The sequence below is a fragment of the Misgurnus anguillicaudatus genome, chromosome 2, assembly GCF_027580225.2.
Source record: "Misgurnus anguillicaudatus chromosome 2, ASM2758022v2, whole genome shotgun sequence".
Classification (NCBI taxonomy): Eukaryota; Metazoa; Chordata; class Actinopteri; order Cypriniformes; family Cobitidae; genus Misgurnus; species Misgurnus anguillicaudatus.
In genome coordinates, this window is record NC_073338.2 from 49,456,922 (window position 1) to 49,472,500 (window position 15,579).

Sequence of the window (15,579 nt, forward strand, 5' to 3'; positions counted from 1 at the left end):
CAACCCTACCTCAAGGCATTTTTTTTGTATAGTCACAAAATATTGTATTTATTTATTTGTGATCGTGTACACAATTTTCCGCTTTTGCTTTTCTTATGTCACTTAGCACAAATTTCTATAAATAGTTTTTCGTGTCCCTAGTACGACTTTCTTTTCCAGGTAATTTTATGTATAGTTTTTTTCTATTTTTAAATCATTGTCGCCTGGGGTTGGGGTTAGATTTGGGGTTTGGATGTCATTTTATGTATTGGTTTCTACATGTTTTTCTTCCGATTCTCCATAGACACTAGACATTTATAAAACTGTTTTTCAAGTGAGAACCACACAACAATAGAAGAATACATTATAAAAGCAGGAGAAAACACAGAAAAATCAGTGGACAAAATAAGAAAGCAGAATACAGCGGCTAAGATTAAACCGTACTACTGACCGCAGTAATAATGTAACGTATAGAAGAGGGTGCAAAGTTAAGCCAATGTCAGCCGACTCCCTAGGGGTTGAAAAAAACTCCTAGGAGAAAAACCCAGTGGGAAGAGTCATGTCCCTTGCACAACTTTTTTCATGTCATTTTATGTATTGTTTTTTCCTTTTTTTAATTTTTAAATCAATTTCACTTGGGGTTGGAGTTAGATTTGGGGTTTGGATGTATTTTGTGTGTACCGTTTTTTTACGATTTCACTTGGGGTTGGGATTGGAGTTGGGGTTAGGATGTCTAAGCGAAAATGATAAATAAATAGAAATAAATGAGAAAACAATACATAACATGACAAACCATAAACTATTTATAGAAATTTGTGCTGAGTGACATGAAAAAGACATTCGTACTCCGTGACACTAAAAAACCCAGAAAATCGTGCATGAACACTAAAAATAAATCAAACAGTACCACAATTTGCCTTGAAAATAGGTTGGTCCAAAACAGGCCTTCTATTCCCTCGTTCACTATTCCCTACATAAGTCCACTAATATAGTTCACTCGAATGAATGAATGAAAACAAATAAGTGAATTCGGACACTTGAGCTCACCGGAAGCTCAGCAGTGTGGGCAGAAGACACGAGAATTCATTAGGTGCGAGCGTCTGTGGACGAGAAATGCATGGCTTGCTTCGAGTACATCAGTTGTACTCTCATTATTGCGGTGCATTGCTAAATGAGTGCACTTAATAATATCCACCATGATTTCGGACACCACTAAAAATGGATGTTCCCTTGAATAGTGCACTATTTAAGGGTATAGGGGTCTATTTCGGATATAGCCTATACGTCTGTAAAAATAATTCACAGTTTCTACACAAATTATTCTACAAGTTAACTTCCTGTTTTCCGTTTTCATGTGGTTAAACCTTTCCTGAAAAGATACAGTTTTCATATACATCATGTTGTAGCAAAAGTCAATCTGAGAATAAGTTGTTGTTTAAGTTATAAGTTATAGTTTGGAGGTATCTTTCTGAACTAAATGTGTTGCTTTGACTCCTAATGGTCACCGTTATCTATCTTGAAAAATATGTTGGGGAAAAGCAAATCAAATAAATTTTTTTTTTTGAAAATGTATTTTTTTATTTTAATACACACCCAGCAAAGTATTATTTCAGTATATGTTGTGGGAAATCAAATTAACTGTTAATGTGTTACTGGGCAAAAAACAATGACTTTTTATATCTTAATTAGCAAAAAAGAAATTTCCAATGTAACATATACAGTCACCTCTATAAATATTGGAACAGAAGCACATTTTATGTTTATAGCTTTTTACCAAAATGTATTCCAGTTATAGTCATATAGTGGCTTAAAGTGCACACTCTCAGCTTTACTAAGAGAGTATTGACATTGAGATTGTCTAAAGGGTTTAAGAATTACAGACGTTTAAAATGTACCCCCTCCCCTCTTTATAAAGAGGCCAAAAGTAATGGAACAGTTGACTTAAAACTGTTTTATGGACACGTATTGTCTATTTGTTAAATCATTTGAAGCATGTTAAAGATCTGGAGTTGATTTTAAGTGTGGCATTTGCATTTGAAAGCTGTGGGTGTAAACCCAAGTCATGCGGTTCAGGGAGATCTCCATGCACGTGATACAGACCATATTTAGGTTTCAAAAACACAACAAATCCATCAGAGAGATAGCAGGAACCTTAAGAGTGACCACCAGATCAACAATTTGGTACATCCTGACTAAAAATAACATAATGTGAGTCCAGCAACATAAAAATCCTGTATATCTATATAGGATAACAGAGGTGGATGATCGCATTATCCTCTCCATGATAAAGAAAACCCCTTTTACAATGTCCAGACAAATAAAGAACACTTTCCAGAACGTAAAGATGTCAGATGCTTTTATTATATAACATTCAAGCTGTGCATTTTTATCGATATGTATTCCCTGTTGAACGAAGTCATGGCCTTTGTGGTGATGCACTGCAAAAAAGACTTTCTTACTGTGTATTTTTGTCTTGTTTTTAGTACAAAAATCCTTAAATCAAGATGAATTTTCTTAATGAGCAAAATTATCTGAGATAAGTCTAGTTTTTAGACAAAAACATCAAATTTAAGTGAATTCGTACTTAAAAAACAATCTGCCAATGGGGTAAGACATTTTTTCTTGAATTTCCTTTAATTAAGTGTTAAAGAATAAAGTTTACTTATTTAAAAAATAATAATTCTCACCCCATTGGCAGATTTTTTTTGCTTGTTTTAAGCACAAATTTACTTCAATTTTGATATTTTTTGTCTAAAAACTAGACCTATTTTCTTAGGCCATTTTACTAATCAATAAAATGCATCTTGGTTTAGGAAATGTTGTACCTACACTGCAAAAAATGATTTTCAAGAAAAAAAATCTTAGTATTTTTGTCTTGTTTTCAGTAAAAATATCTAAAAATTCTTAAATTTAGATGCTTTTTCTTGATGAGCAAAACGACCAAAAATATCAAATGTTAGTGATTTTGTGCATAAAACAAGCAAAAAAAAAATCTGCCAATGGGGTAAGCAAAAAAATCTTGAACATTTTTCTTAAACACTAAATTCAAGAAAAATTCTAGAAATATTTGCTTACCCCATTGGCAGATTGTTTTGCTTGTTTGCTTTTTTGCAGTGTACCAACTGAACTATACTGTATAACCACATACTGATGAGGAAATACATGGTATGCATATACATTGAATGCACTATACAGTAAGTTGCTGTGGATAAAAGCATCTCATAAAGGCTGATTGTGTTGGTTGTCCACTTAATAATTTTCTGACTACAGAGCTTATGTTTTGGTATATTTTGTCTACTTCAAAGGTTTACTCAAATTGGTGGTGCATGTCCACTCACCTAAAGGATTATTAGGAACACCATACTAATACTGTGTTTGACCCCCTTTTGCCTTCAGAACTGCCTTAATTCTCTGTGGCATTGATTCAACAAGATGCTGAAAGCATTCTTTAGAAATGTTGGCCCATATTAATAGGATAGCATCTTGCAGTTGACAGAAATTTGTGGGATGCACATCCAGGGCATGAAGCTCCCGTTCCACCACATCCCAAAGATGCTCTATTGGGTTGAGATCTGGTGACTGTGGAGGCCATTTTAGTACAGTGAACTCATTGTCATGTTCAAGAAACCAATTTAAAATGATTTGAGCTTTGTGACATGGTGCATTATACTGCTGGAATAGCCATCAGAGGATGTGTACATGGTGGTCATAAAGAGATGGACATGGTCAGAAACAATGCTCAGGTAGGCTGTGGCATTTAAACGATGCCCAAATGGCAGTAAGGGGCCTAAAGTGTGCCAAGAAAACATCACCCACACCATTACAACACCATCACCAGCCTACACAGTGATAACAAGGCATGATGGATCCATGTTCTCATCCGGTTTACGACTCTCATTCTGACTCTGAATGTCTCAACAGAAATCAAGACTCATCAGACCAGACAACATTTTTCCAGTCTTCAACTGTCCAATTTTGGTGAGCTTGTGCAAACTGTAGCATCTTTTTCCTATTTGTAGTGAAGATGAGTGGTACCCGGTGGGGTCTTCTGCTGTTATAGCCCATCCGCCTCAAGGTTGTGCGTGTTGTGGCTTCACAAATGCTTTGCTGCATACCTCGGTTGTAAGAGTGGTTATTTCAGTCAAAGTTGCTCTTCTATCAGCTTGAATCAGTCGGCTCATTCTCCTCTGATCTCTAACATCAACAAGACATTTTCACCCACAGGACTGCCACATACTGGATGTTTTTTCCTTTTCACACCATTCTTTGTAAACCCTAGAAATGGGTATGTGTGAAAATCCCAGTAACTGAGCAGATTGTGAAATACTCAGACCGGCCCGTCTGGCACAAACAACTATGCCACGCTCAAAATTGCTTAAATCACCTCTCTTTCCCATTCTGACATTCAATTTGGAGTTCAGGAGATTGTCTTGACCAGGACTACACCCCTAAATGCATTGAAGCAACTGCCATGTGATTGGTTGATTAGATAATTGCATTAATGAGAAATTGAACAGGTGTTCCTAATAATCCTTTAGGTGAGTGTAAAATAAATATATTATTTGATTTTACAATTAAGATAATTAATTACTATAGCACAATAAATATAAAACACTTTACCTTGTTTAATGTATTTAATGCCTAAGATGATGGAATCCAAGAGCAGTCACTATGGTAATGAATTAATGTATACCTTCAATTTCTGCTCCCCGAGTCCTTGCAAAATCTATGATCAAAATCTATGAATCAATTCAACAAAGTGCCTGTTGTGTCACGAAACTACCTCATAATTTACTTTCAAAAAGTACATAACACAGTGGAAAAACTCTCATCACTTTGACTGAGTTAGGCGATACGGTACATGCACTGAATACTTAATTGAACCGGGAGGATATTATGAACTGCTTTTAAAAGCAACACAACTCTGTCAAATTGAATCACATGGCAATCTCAGTGTATGCACTCTGCTGACTGGACAAACACAAGTCATTAAATAACTTCCGACTGTTAAGAGTACTTACAATAATTTCATTACATAAAAGTTTGATCAAGAAATTACACGCATAGGCTTCCTGGCCTATCAGAAAGCACTTATGTACAAAGTTGAAAAAAAACATCAACGGCATTGACTTCTGTTCTTAAATTAAACTTTTTATAATTATTGCATAGATTAATCCATAGACACTAGACATTTATAGAACCACAGAACAATAGAAGAATACATTAAAAAGCAGAGAAAACACAGAAAAATCTGTGGACAACATAAAAAGCAGAATACAGGGGCTAAAATTAAACCGTACTAACGAGTGATGTAATAATGTAATGTATAGGGTGCTAAGTTAAGCCAATGTCAGCCGATTCCCTAGGGGTTTAAAAAACTCCTAGGAGAAAAACCCATTGGGAAAAGTCATAGGGAGAAAAAACCTTGACAGCGAAGAAGAAATCGATCGTATAGAGGATATACTATATATTAGATACTATATTATAAAATTGCATATAAAAGATACCAATTGTGCCCTGTTAAATTATGTTAGTGGACTTTAAATGACCTCATAATTTAATAATTAGGTCTTTTAACCCTTACAATCAGGTTTTGGCATTTTTTTAGATTTAAAAAAAATATTTCCCATATTATATGACATTATTTGTACTAGAAAGGACAATATTTCCCAATCGATTTTAATATTGTTTTTGTTTTATTTATTTATGTATTTTACAAGTTTTACAGAACTTCATTCCTCAGCTACCCGAAAGATGGAGACTTAAAAATAAATACAAAGCGTTTTAATGCCACCTTGTGGTAAAAATTAATTACTACAGTTCACTTCATCAGACCTTCAAATATCTATTAAATCATGTATTTTACGAAACAAAACAAAACTGATATTGCTTGGAGGAATTACTGTGTAGAAAAAGTTTAATTGTCATTACATTTCTCAAATGTATGATTAATTTGTTATTGTATACTGTTTATCAGTATTAAATAATAAGTTAATGAAACATTTAAATTCATTTTAATCTTTACAGTTTTACATTTTTAGTCATACTTGTGACATATTGCCTAAACAGACTGGAATTCAATAGTCAAAAACAAAATTATTAGAGATTAAAAGACACTATAATTATAATACACTAATAATTATATGAATGTCATAAGCTAGACAAATCGTTTTGAAAGTGATCCAAAGAAATGATTTGAAATTATTGTTTTTCAAAGTATAAAACTATAATAAAAACATGTATTCCTCTTTTCCACAATCGTTATAGTTATGTGGTGGTCGCCAATATTATCTTAAATCATAATGATTTTAAAACTTTAAAATTGTGATGTGTACGTATTTTTTTTCAATCAATCAAGTTACTACATTGCTTGACAACCCGAGAGCCTACAATTTAGATTTTTCTACCATTAATATACAATTCAACATTGGGATTTTCATTGCCTAAGTGGTTTTATTCTGTATAATGCTGTAGAGGGCGATAAATGCATGTTTTTAAGAGGTTCGATCGAAGTAACGTGAAAGCTGTGCTCTCGCGGTACTTCGACGTCATAAGTCGATCGACCTGCGCAGCGCTGGATGAAGTCGAGCGGAACTAAGATTTCCGCATTGTTTATACGCCGCAAGTAAACACCGAACATGGCAAGCGGTTTGTTTTGGTTGTCAATATTGTTTAGTTTAGCTGTAAATATATCTGCAGGGGAAATTAATGATGATCAGGAGATATCACACGCATGTTTTAAACCCATCGAGGACAGCAGACCATCATTTATAAGGTAACAGTTATAGACAATTCTGTGTGTTAAATTGTGTACTTTGCATTAACTTATTAACGTAATCACATATAGCACAAAATTGAGTTGTTTAATACCATGGACTACCCTTACAAAAAGTATTGGTGCTGTAATTGATATTATTAGATATATGGTATACTTTTATATTTAGGTCCATAGTACTACCATAGTGCATATACAAAACCATGGCAGTAACTTACCAGTGTGTTTTTGTATGTGTATATTAAAGTACTCTGAAGTCTCAGGTGAATGCCATGATTAATACATTTGGTAATAATTCATATATCAACATAAAGTACCATGGTATTACCCTTTAATAACATTAACGCACCATGGTATTTTACCAATACAAGGAAGTACTTTAAAGTAAGTTTTTTCATGAAGTTTGTAAGATAGATACAGTCAAGAAATATAAGCACAAACTTATATATGAATGTGTCTTAGGTAGCCAAAACTGTAATGGTTCAAATGTGGCAGGCCAGAAAAAAATATCCTGGATGCGGATGAATAGAAATGTTACATTCTATCATTTTCAAACATTATGTTTAAGGGTGTTTTCACATATAGTTCATTTTAAAAGAACCAAACCCAGTTCACTTAAAGTGAACCAGAAAAGGAACTAGCTGAATGTGACCTCAGTCCTTTTGGTGTTCACAATATAGTGGACTCAAAAGAAGACCCAGTTCTTTTTTTGGTCCTCTTCAGAACTGAAGTGATCTCAGACCTTTTCTTGTTCACATCACAACTTCATAAGAACTCAGATCCCAGCTTTCTGTGCAGCAGTTGATTTTGATACAATGTCCAAACAACACGCAAAGCGGACCAGGACCTCATTGATTTCACCTATCAAAAAGAAATCGAACCACAAAAGAACCCAAAAGCGAACCGTACTCAGACTACCTCCTGACGTGGTCTGAGTTCGGTTCACTTCTGGGTCCTTTTAAGGGGGTCTGAGATCACTTGGTTTGTTCACATACCCTGAACTGATCTGAGAGCGTTTGGAGGGCTCAAACGAACTAGGTGTGAAAACACCTTAAATGTTCACACAATGTTTAAAACGACAGTTTTCTATATTTACTTTTTAGCTTGTTATGTAAATGATAGTGAAACCTTGTTTTTTCTTTTAAAACTGTTATAAAACACTATTTCTGAATGTTCAGTCAAAATATTGCTTCAGAGAACACAAATAATTTATAAGGCAGCTAAGATGTTGATGGTTTGTTTCATTTAAAGTCACAATTATGGCGATCAGTGTTTGTTTTAGTTGGACCCTTGACTTATAGCTTACTAGTTTTTTTCTTGGCTGCTATAACTTTGTGTGTTAAAATCACGTTTGTTATGGCATAAAGAAGCTTGTGATTTAGTATTATAGTTGTTGTGGTTAGTATCTGATAGTAGTGCTCAACATCTAGTGATTTAAGTTAGTGATGGGGAAAATGAAGCCTCGACTGATACGTCCCTTGACTGTTGATTCAAACAATGATTCAAAGCTTTGAGGGTGTCCAAAACAGCGCAATCTTTTGGTTAATAAAACATATAGCAGTAACTTCTGGAATAAGCTCCGTCAATTAAGCAACAAGCTGATGAAATTCAGATGAATTTTAAGGCTATGTGAACAAATAAAGCTTAGACAACATGTATGTGAATGGTCAATATAATAAATGTATTTACTCATTCAAGTGTGGCAATACATTTCAGTATGAGTTAAAATTCATACAATTCGATACTGTATTTTGCTGAATAATGTTCACATGCACAGGTATATTTACAAACAATACTATCTATAAAGCATTATGAGGGATATAAAAAACATCTGGGTTGCGAAAGTTTTGACACACAAAGCGTCAAAATCAAAGCTTAACCTGGCATGCCCATTTTTGAGAACACAATTAATTTATTAGGCTTAGATGTTGATGTTTTGTTTTATTTAAAGTCAACATTATGGTGATCAGTGTTTGTTTTAGTCGGGCTCTTGTCCCTTTACTTATGGCTTACTAGTTTTTCCCTGGCTGCTATAACTCGAATCAAAACTTCTTCTGGCATGCCCATTTTTGCTTGACACAAGCTCAGAAGCCTCGGTTCAAATGTAACATCACTAATTTAGGTTATTAATTCATTGCTTACTCTCACTCGTCAAAAGTATTTTTCCATCAATAATGTGACACCAAAGATAATGTTATGGGTTATGTTTGATTTTGTATTTAACTTGACTAATATAGCACAAATTGTGTAATAATATTTAACACGTGTGTTTTTAGGACATATCCCAGACCTCATGAACATATAAATGCTTCTGATCTCCCGGCATCCTGGGATTGGCGCAACATTGATGGCAAAAACTATGTGAGCATCACACGCAACCAGCACATTCCTCAGTACTGCGGCTCGTGCTGGGCCATGGGCGCCACCAGCGCGCTCGCAGGTGAGAGTTTAATTTATTCAGAACTATTCATTTTACATAAAAACAAAGGGTGATCTATAAACCATCCCCTTAGTGTTAGCTTTGGATGAAAGTCTACTAAATTAGTAACTAGTAGTATGTTAACTCTGTCAGTAAAGTCAGTTACTCTTATGTTTTTCTCCCTCCTTTAAAGATCGCATTAACATCAAGAGAAAGGGGGCTTGGCCATCTGCTTACTTGTCTGTGCAGAATGTGATTGATTGTGGAGATGCGGGGTCATGCTATGGCGGTAATGATCTGGGTGTATATGCATATGCACACCAGCAGGGCATTCCCGATGAGACCTGCAATAATTACCAAGCCCGCAATCAAAGTAAGACAATAACTTTAAAACGGCACAAAACTTGAATATTAAACTTTGGCATATGGTTCTCCACTGTTTGTCCAATAGACATGAATAATGAGGTGTGCTTCTTTAAGCTGGCTTCCTTGGCTTATTTTCCCAATAACTACCGGCTGCCTCTACATTATCCCGCTTATAACACGGCTACTTGCCACATAAGAAAAAAAACTGGACATGAATATGAATTTGAAACATTTTATTGGCATATTTGTTTTAAATTAACATTTTTATCCTTCCGCGAAACTTTGCACAGATGCATAAAATGATCGTAATACCTTATTAAGATCCTCTGCTTCATACTTGTCTGTCTCCATTTTTTTCTCTTTTAGCCAGTCTTTGAGAAGTTTTAATGCCCATTCTGTATTTTTTTGTGTGTTGGGTTCGTAGCTGTCATGCTCTATTTTGTCAAGTTCAGTCTCAGTAAGCTGTCTGTGTCTTTTCGTGGTTGTCCAGTGTTTGTCACAAGATGGCGCCAAACAGTAATCTTTATTGATCGTTATTGGCGCGGAGCGATTTTACTCGTACAAGTAGTACCGGCTATGCGTTATTACTTTGGAGCGGTTATTATTTGAAAAGAACGAACCTGCAAATGTCTCAACTGACCAATCAGAATCAAGCATTCCAGAGAGCCGTGTAATAAGTGTAAATAACATCAAGTACAAACAATAAATTGCAATATGCGAGTCTGGATCTCACAAACAGGGTTACATACCATATTTAAGTCTTGATCTGTGTTTGCAGAGTGCAATTTATTTAACCAATGTGGCACGTGTTCGTTCTTTGGTTCCTGCTCCATTATAAAAAACTACACATTGTGGAAGGTTGGAGACTACGGGACGGTCTCTGGACGGGACAAAATGAAAGCTGAGATCTACAAAAATGGACCAATAAGGCAAGTTTTAAACCCTAACCTTTAATATAAAGTAACAATAGGGTCATTGTAGCTATTAGACATGTAACATAATATTTGACTAGAAAGCTATTTTGTTACTTTATAAAGATCAATGTGTTGTAGGCTTTTTTAACTATGTGAATCATTAAAAAATATTAACTCAGGTCTCAAACCCACAAAAATTCCCCCAATTTACCCAATAATTCATTTTAACAGCTTGGTTGCTAATTATTTTGGTGTGCCCAGGGTATGTATGTGAATTATTAGCTCAAAATACCACACAGATAAGTTATTATAATATGTTAAAATTATATATATATATGAAAACTACAATACTAATTTCTTGCTAGAAATGAAATTAGAAGTTGTAAAAAGTGAATATATAACTTTATTTGCACTACATTTATGCTCCAGACGCTTCTTGACCGCCATTTCATTTTTTCAAACTCGACCAGGCTCGACCAATCACATTGTATGCCCACGCATAGAATTGTGGGACAGGACAATGGAGGTACCTCAGGAGATAGGAAATAAACAAACATTGAATTCGGACATGCCTTGATGCCTTCCTGCCTTGGATGCTGCCTCAGAAGGCAGCATTTTAGATCTTTCGGACGCAGCCTAGGTTGATAGAAGCACTGGGGACCCAATTATAGCACTTAAACATGGAGAAAGTCAGACTTTCATGATATGTCCCCTTTAAATGAGGCTGCTATGGCCCATAGACCTCTAGAGGTTGCAAACTCCGAAATGAGCCGCAGATTATGTTATAAAAAATCGTCACGTGCAGGTTTGTAATTTGCAAACAACAAAAAACATTTCAAACGTAAAACTTAGCAAATAAACTTCCTATGGTTGTCTGGATTATTAGGAACACCTGTTCAATTTCTCATTAATGCAATTATCTAATCAACCAATCAAATGGCAGTTGCTTCAATGCATTTAGAGGTGTGGTCCTGGTCAAGACAATCTCCTGAACTCCAAACTGAATGTCAGATGGGGAAAGAAAGGTGATTTAGGCAATTTTGAGCGTGGCATGGTTGTTGGTGCCAGACTGGCCGGTCTGAATATTCACAATCTGCTCAGTTACCGGGGTTTTCACATGCAACCATTTCTAGGGTTTACAAAGAATGGTGTGAAAGGAAAAAACATACAGTATGCGGCAGTGCTGTTGGCGAAAATGCATTGTTGATTGGGCCAACTGATTCATTATGATAGAAGAATAACCTGATAGAATAGAATAACCATTCGTTACAACCGAGGTATGCAGCAAGCATTTGTGAAGCCACAACACGCACAACCTTGAGGCGGATGGGCTATAACAGCAGAAGACCCCACCGGGTACCACTCATCTCCACTACAAATAGGAAAAAGAGGCTACATTTTTCACGAGAATTGGACAGAAGACTAGAAAATGTTCCCTGGTCTGATGAGTCTTGATTTCTGTTGAGACATTCAGATGGTAGAGTCAGAATTTGGCGTAAACTTAAACTTTATTTTACTTTACAATCATATACATATTTATTTAATACAACAGTGCAGGTGCAAAAGAGGAGCTGGGGTCTCATCAGCTCCCTTGTTCAGTAGTCAGGTGGTTAGGTAGTCTGCCTTTATGCCAAACGTTAGTTACCTAAAAATTCCATGCAACGCAAAAACCAGTGAGCATCAATGGTCCCTATGTTCCCTTACTGGAAATCACGTGACCTTTTCTAAAGCCCTCCAACCGAAAATCACGCGAGCCTACTCAATAAACTTTATGAAATGCAAACTTTTATAAAGACAAACGTTTGTTTTAGTTTAAATATAAACACACATTGCTAGACAGTTAGGGACCACAATACTCAATATTTAAAATAATATTTATTTTAAATTGTAAAGATTTTTATATGTAACATTTAATAATATTCCTCCAATTTTATGCACGTATATGTAAGAACATAATTACAGCGCTTTTTACAATGTGTAAACTTTATGTTGGTTTTTCCGGTTGTTGATGAGTAACAGCTGTTAATGATCACAACGCGCAGCCATGTCACAGGAGAATAAGTAGTGCCCAATGTGAAGTGAGCTAGAGTCCTTACCAGTGCCCGAACCTGCATACACATTCACAACATCGGGAGATTGGGAACAAATTGAGACACTCGCTGAGCATCACCCGCAGCCAGCAACAGTGCAGTGGTTGGGTGCGTCGCTCTAATTTGCTCGTGTAGAACGTTGCGTCGCATTAGTTCCGCTTTTGGCGCTCGCGTGTAAAATCTAAATAAATTTATACTTTTTTATTTTGTCAGCACGGGGTGGCCAGTGACATGTCTACAGAGGCACGGGCCACCCTTGGCCTTCGCGTAGAACCGCCACTGTTCCTAATAATTCTTTAGGTGAGTGTATATATATAGCTCCTTTAATGAAAAAGAAGGTCAACTCTAACAGAATAAAACTTCAAAGTAGAAGGCCATATATTTCACCCCGTGTCACCCCCTATACTGTAACATTTCTCATGCATAATGTCAGTGTGTAAGCCCCATATCACGTTTTGCACATATATAGACTTGTGCACAAATCTCAAAGCCCTGGCACATTGTATAATAGTTATTATATCTTTTGTATTTTATTTCTGTGTTGCAGCTGTGCAATAAAAGCCACTAAAGGCCTGGAGGCATATAATGGAGGGATTTTTGCTGAATTTCACATACTGCCTATTTCAAACCACATCATCTCAGTGGCAGGCTGGGGCGTAGCAGAGGATGGAACTGAGTATTGGATTGTCCGCAACTCCTGGGGCGAATTTTGGGTGAGTAACGTAACAGGGTTTGGGTCTCAGATCTGTTTTATAAAATAAGGGTTGAAAAATCAAAAATTTGAGTCTTCAACAATGTTTTGGATACTAAGCTAAACATTTCTAACTTGTGTTTTTGCAAAGTCAGACAATTTTAAAAAATACTGTAAAATACTTTAATGCTCAATATGTGATTTATATGAGATTTACAAAGTGTATAAATTATGGATTTTTGTGACATGGTCAAAGGGCCCACGAGACCACTGGTTAATGGCCCTGATAATTGCTATGCTTTTCTCAGAATGGATTTAAAGCAATTCGAAATCAATAGAAAAGATTCACAAAATTGTTTTACATCTTTGCAATCTTATGTAAAAAATCAGATTCTGCAATTTAACTAGTTCTCATAATAAAACAGGGTGTCTTGTTTGATCTCTTATAGGGTGAGTCGGGCTGGGCCAGAATTGTCACCAGTGCATATAAGGGTGGGAAAGGCAACTGGTTCAACCTCGGCATCGAGGCAAGGTGTGCGTATGGAGACCCAATAGTGACGTAAAACAGAAGGGGGAAATCTGAAACAATTGACTCCATGTTCTTCATAATAGGGGAAGTGGAATCAAATACTTTGCCAAGCAAGAACAGATGGCAGTGACTGTGAACCTGTTATTTGTAATTGTGATAAAATGTGCCGTTTTTTAAAATCAGTATTGAAATATTAAGATGGGAGATTTGTCATATTAGGCTCTTACCTCAGATGTATTGAAGTGCTTTCATCATGCACTATTATTTTATTCATTTTGCCAATTTTTTTAGTGTGTTTTTAACTCTTAAATATTTATCATAAATTAAAACAATAAAAATAAGTAGTCCTCGTCGTTTACTTAATACAAAATATAATTTCTTATACACTTTAAGAATGCTGTGTTGTTTTAACATATGATTGGGTGAAATATGGACGAACCCAACCGTTGTTTTAGGTAAGAAATCACACAGAAGGGGCTTATTTTGCAATAACCAATGGCTGCCTGTACATTATCCCGCTTATTAGATTTGCCTCATAAGTAAAGTAGTGAACATTAAATATTTATTTTAAATATTTTATTTTCTCATTTTAGGTAAGACAAGACATTCATAAGTCCCAAACACACTATTTGGTTTAATCATTTGCAAATATAATGTCACATATGTAATTAAAAGACAAATTTATATGATTTTTTGTGGAATAAAACTGCACCCGTCAAAATGATTTGCAGCATCCAGATTACAGTGTGTTAGTAGTTTTGAACAGTTCTTATCTGGGAATAACAAACCTACAAATGTCATGACTGGCCAATCAGAATAAAGCATTCCAACAAGTGTATTTATTTGTATAGCGTTTTTTAACAATGTTTTCAAGGTGCAGTGTGTAAAGTTCAGCGGCATCTAGTGGTGATGTTGTGAATTGCAACCAACGGCTCAGTCCACTGCTCACCCCTTGCTTTTGAAATGCATAGAAAATGATTCAATTCCAATTAAAATGATCAACAGTTGCAAAAGTTACAAAGTCATACCTGGCAATAGACACTCTGGCTACAGAGTACTTCTATCATGAATATAATTCACCCAAAATCGTGTAGGAAGATTCTTGTTAAAGGTTTCTTCCATAAGGTTTGAATTCACACAAAGTGTGGGAGATTCTGGGTACAGAATAGCTCCCAGAACATTTTGCCAGGCCACGTTTTATACACAGCTTGAGACAAAGACATAAAAACCCAGTTTGACCTGTATCAAGTGATACTAAAGAGCACCTGGTCAAACTAGCCTGAAGTATCTGGCAAAACCCCACCTCTACAAGAAATGCATATTTTATCCTAAGTTCTAAAACCATGATCCATCTTATCTTAGACTTATAGAAATGAGACTTTTTTACTCATCGCACCATGACCTTTAAAATGAAACCAAACATGAATATAAAATTGCAATCTCAGAACAACATATATACATAATATCATATATATTTCAGCAGATACCCAGTGATGTGACAGTGCAAAAGCCTTTGTGATGAAGAGATTAGGAGCACAGAGTTTCATGTCTGTAACCAGTTCAACCTGAGGGTTAAATTTGAGTTAACACCACCACCTGAGGTTTAATTGTTTTACAGTGACTCTTTATTAATAAACTTAAAGTTTATTATATACCAGCTGTACGACAACGGTCATCGTTGGAGACAACTTAGTAAAAAAATGTCCGTTAAGAGCTTCTGTACAAACATGGCGTCACAATGCGACCCTCGATGTATGTAGATAAAAACGTCTCATTCTAAGGTAATGAAAACGTAACAGTTCATTATGAAAGGTCT

At 35.6% G+C, this 15,579-nt stretch overlaps 1 protein-coding gene across 1 annotated transcript; it reads left to right on the forward strand.

Moving 5' to 3' along the window:
- The first annotated feature begins 6,568 nt into the window (after positions 1–6,568).
- Positions 6,569–14,601, forward strand: LOC141351036 (cathepsin Z-like). The gene is made up of 6 exons (XM_073857079.1): positions 6,569–6,754; positions 9,031–9,194; positions 9,367–9,546; positions 10,318–10,468; positions 13,091–13,256; positions 13,684–14,601. Exons 1-6 carry the CDS (start codon positions 6,618–6,620, stop codon positions 13,795–13,797), a joined length of 912 nt encoding a protein of 303 aa, XP_073713180.1. The 5' UTR covers positions 6,569–6,617; the 3' UTR covers positions 13,798–14,601.
- Positions 14,602–15,579: the final 978 nt, after the last annotated feature.

Excerpts from the sequence above, each read along its gene's own strand:
- LOC141351036 (XM_073857079.1), top strand. The coding sequence starts at position 6,618 with ATGGCAAGCGGTTTGTTTTGGTTGTCAATATTGTTTAGTTTAGCTGTA. Across the intron at positions 9,195-9,366 it reads CGCCACCAGCGCGCTCGCAG|ATCGCATTAACATCAAGAGA; the intron begins GTGAGAGTTTAA and ends CCTCCTTTAAAG. Across the intron at positions 13,257-13,683 it reads ACTCCTGGGGCGAATTTTGG|GGTGAGTCGGGCTGGGCCAG; the intron begins GTGAGTAACGTA and ends GATCTCTTATAG.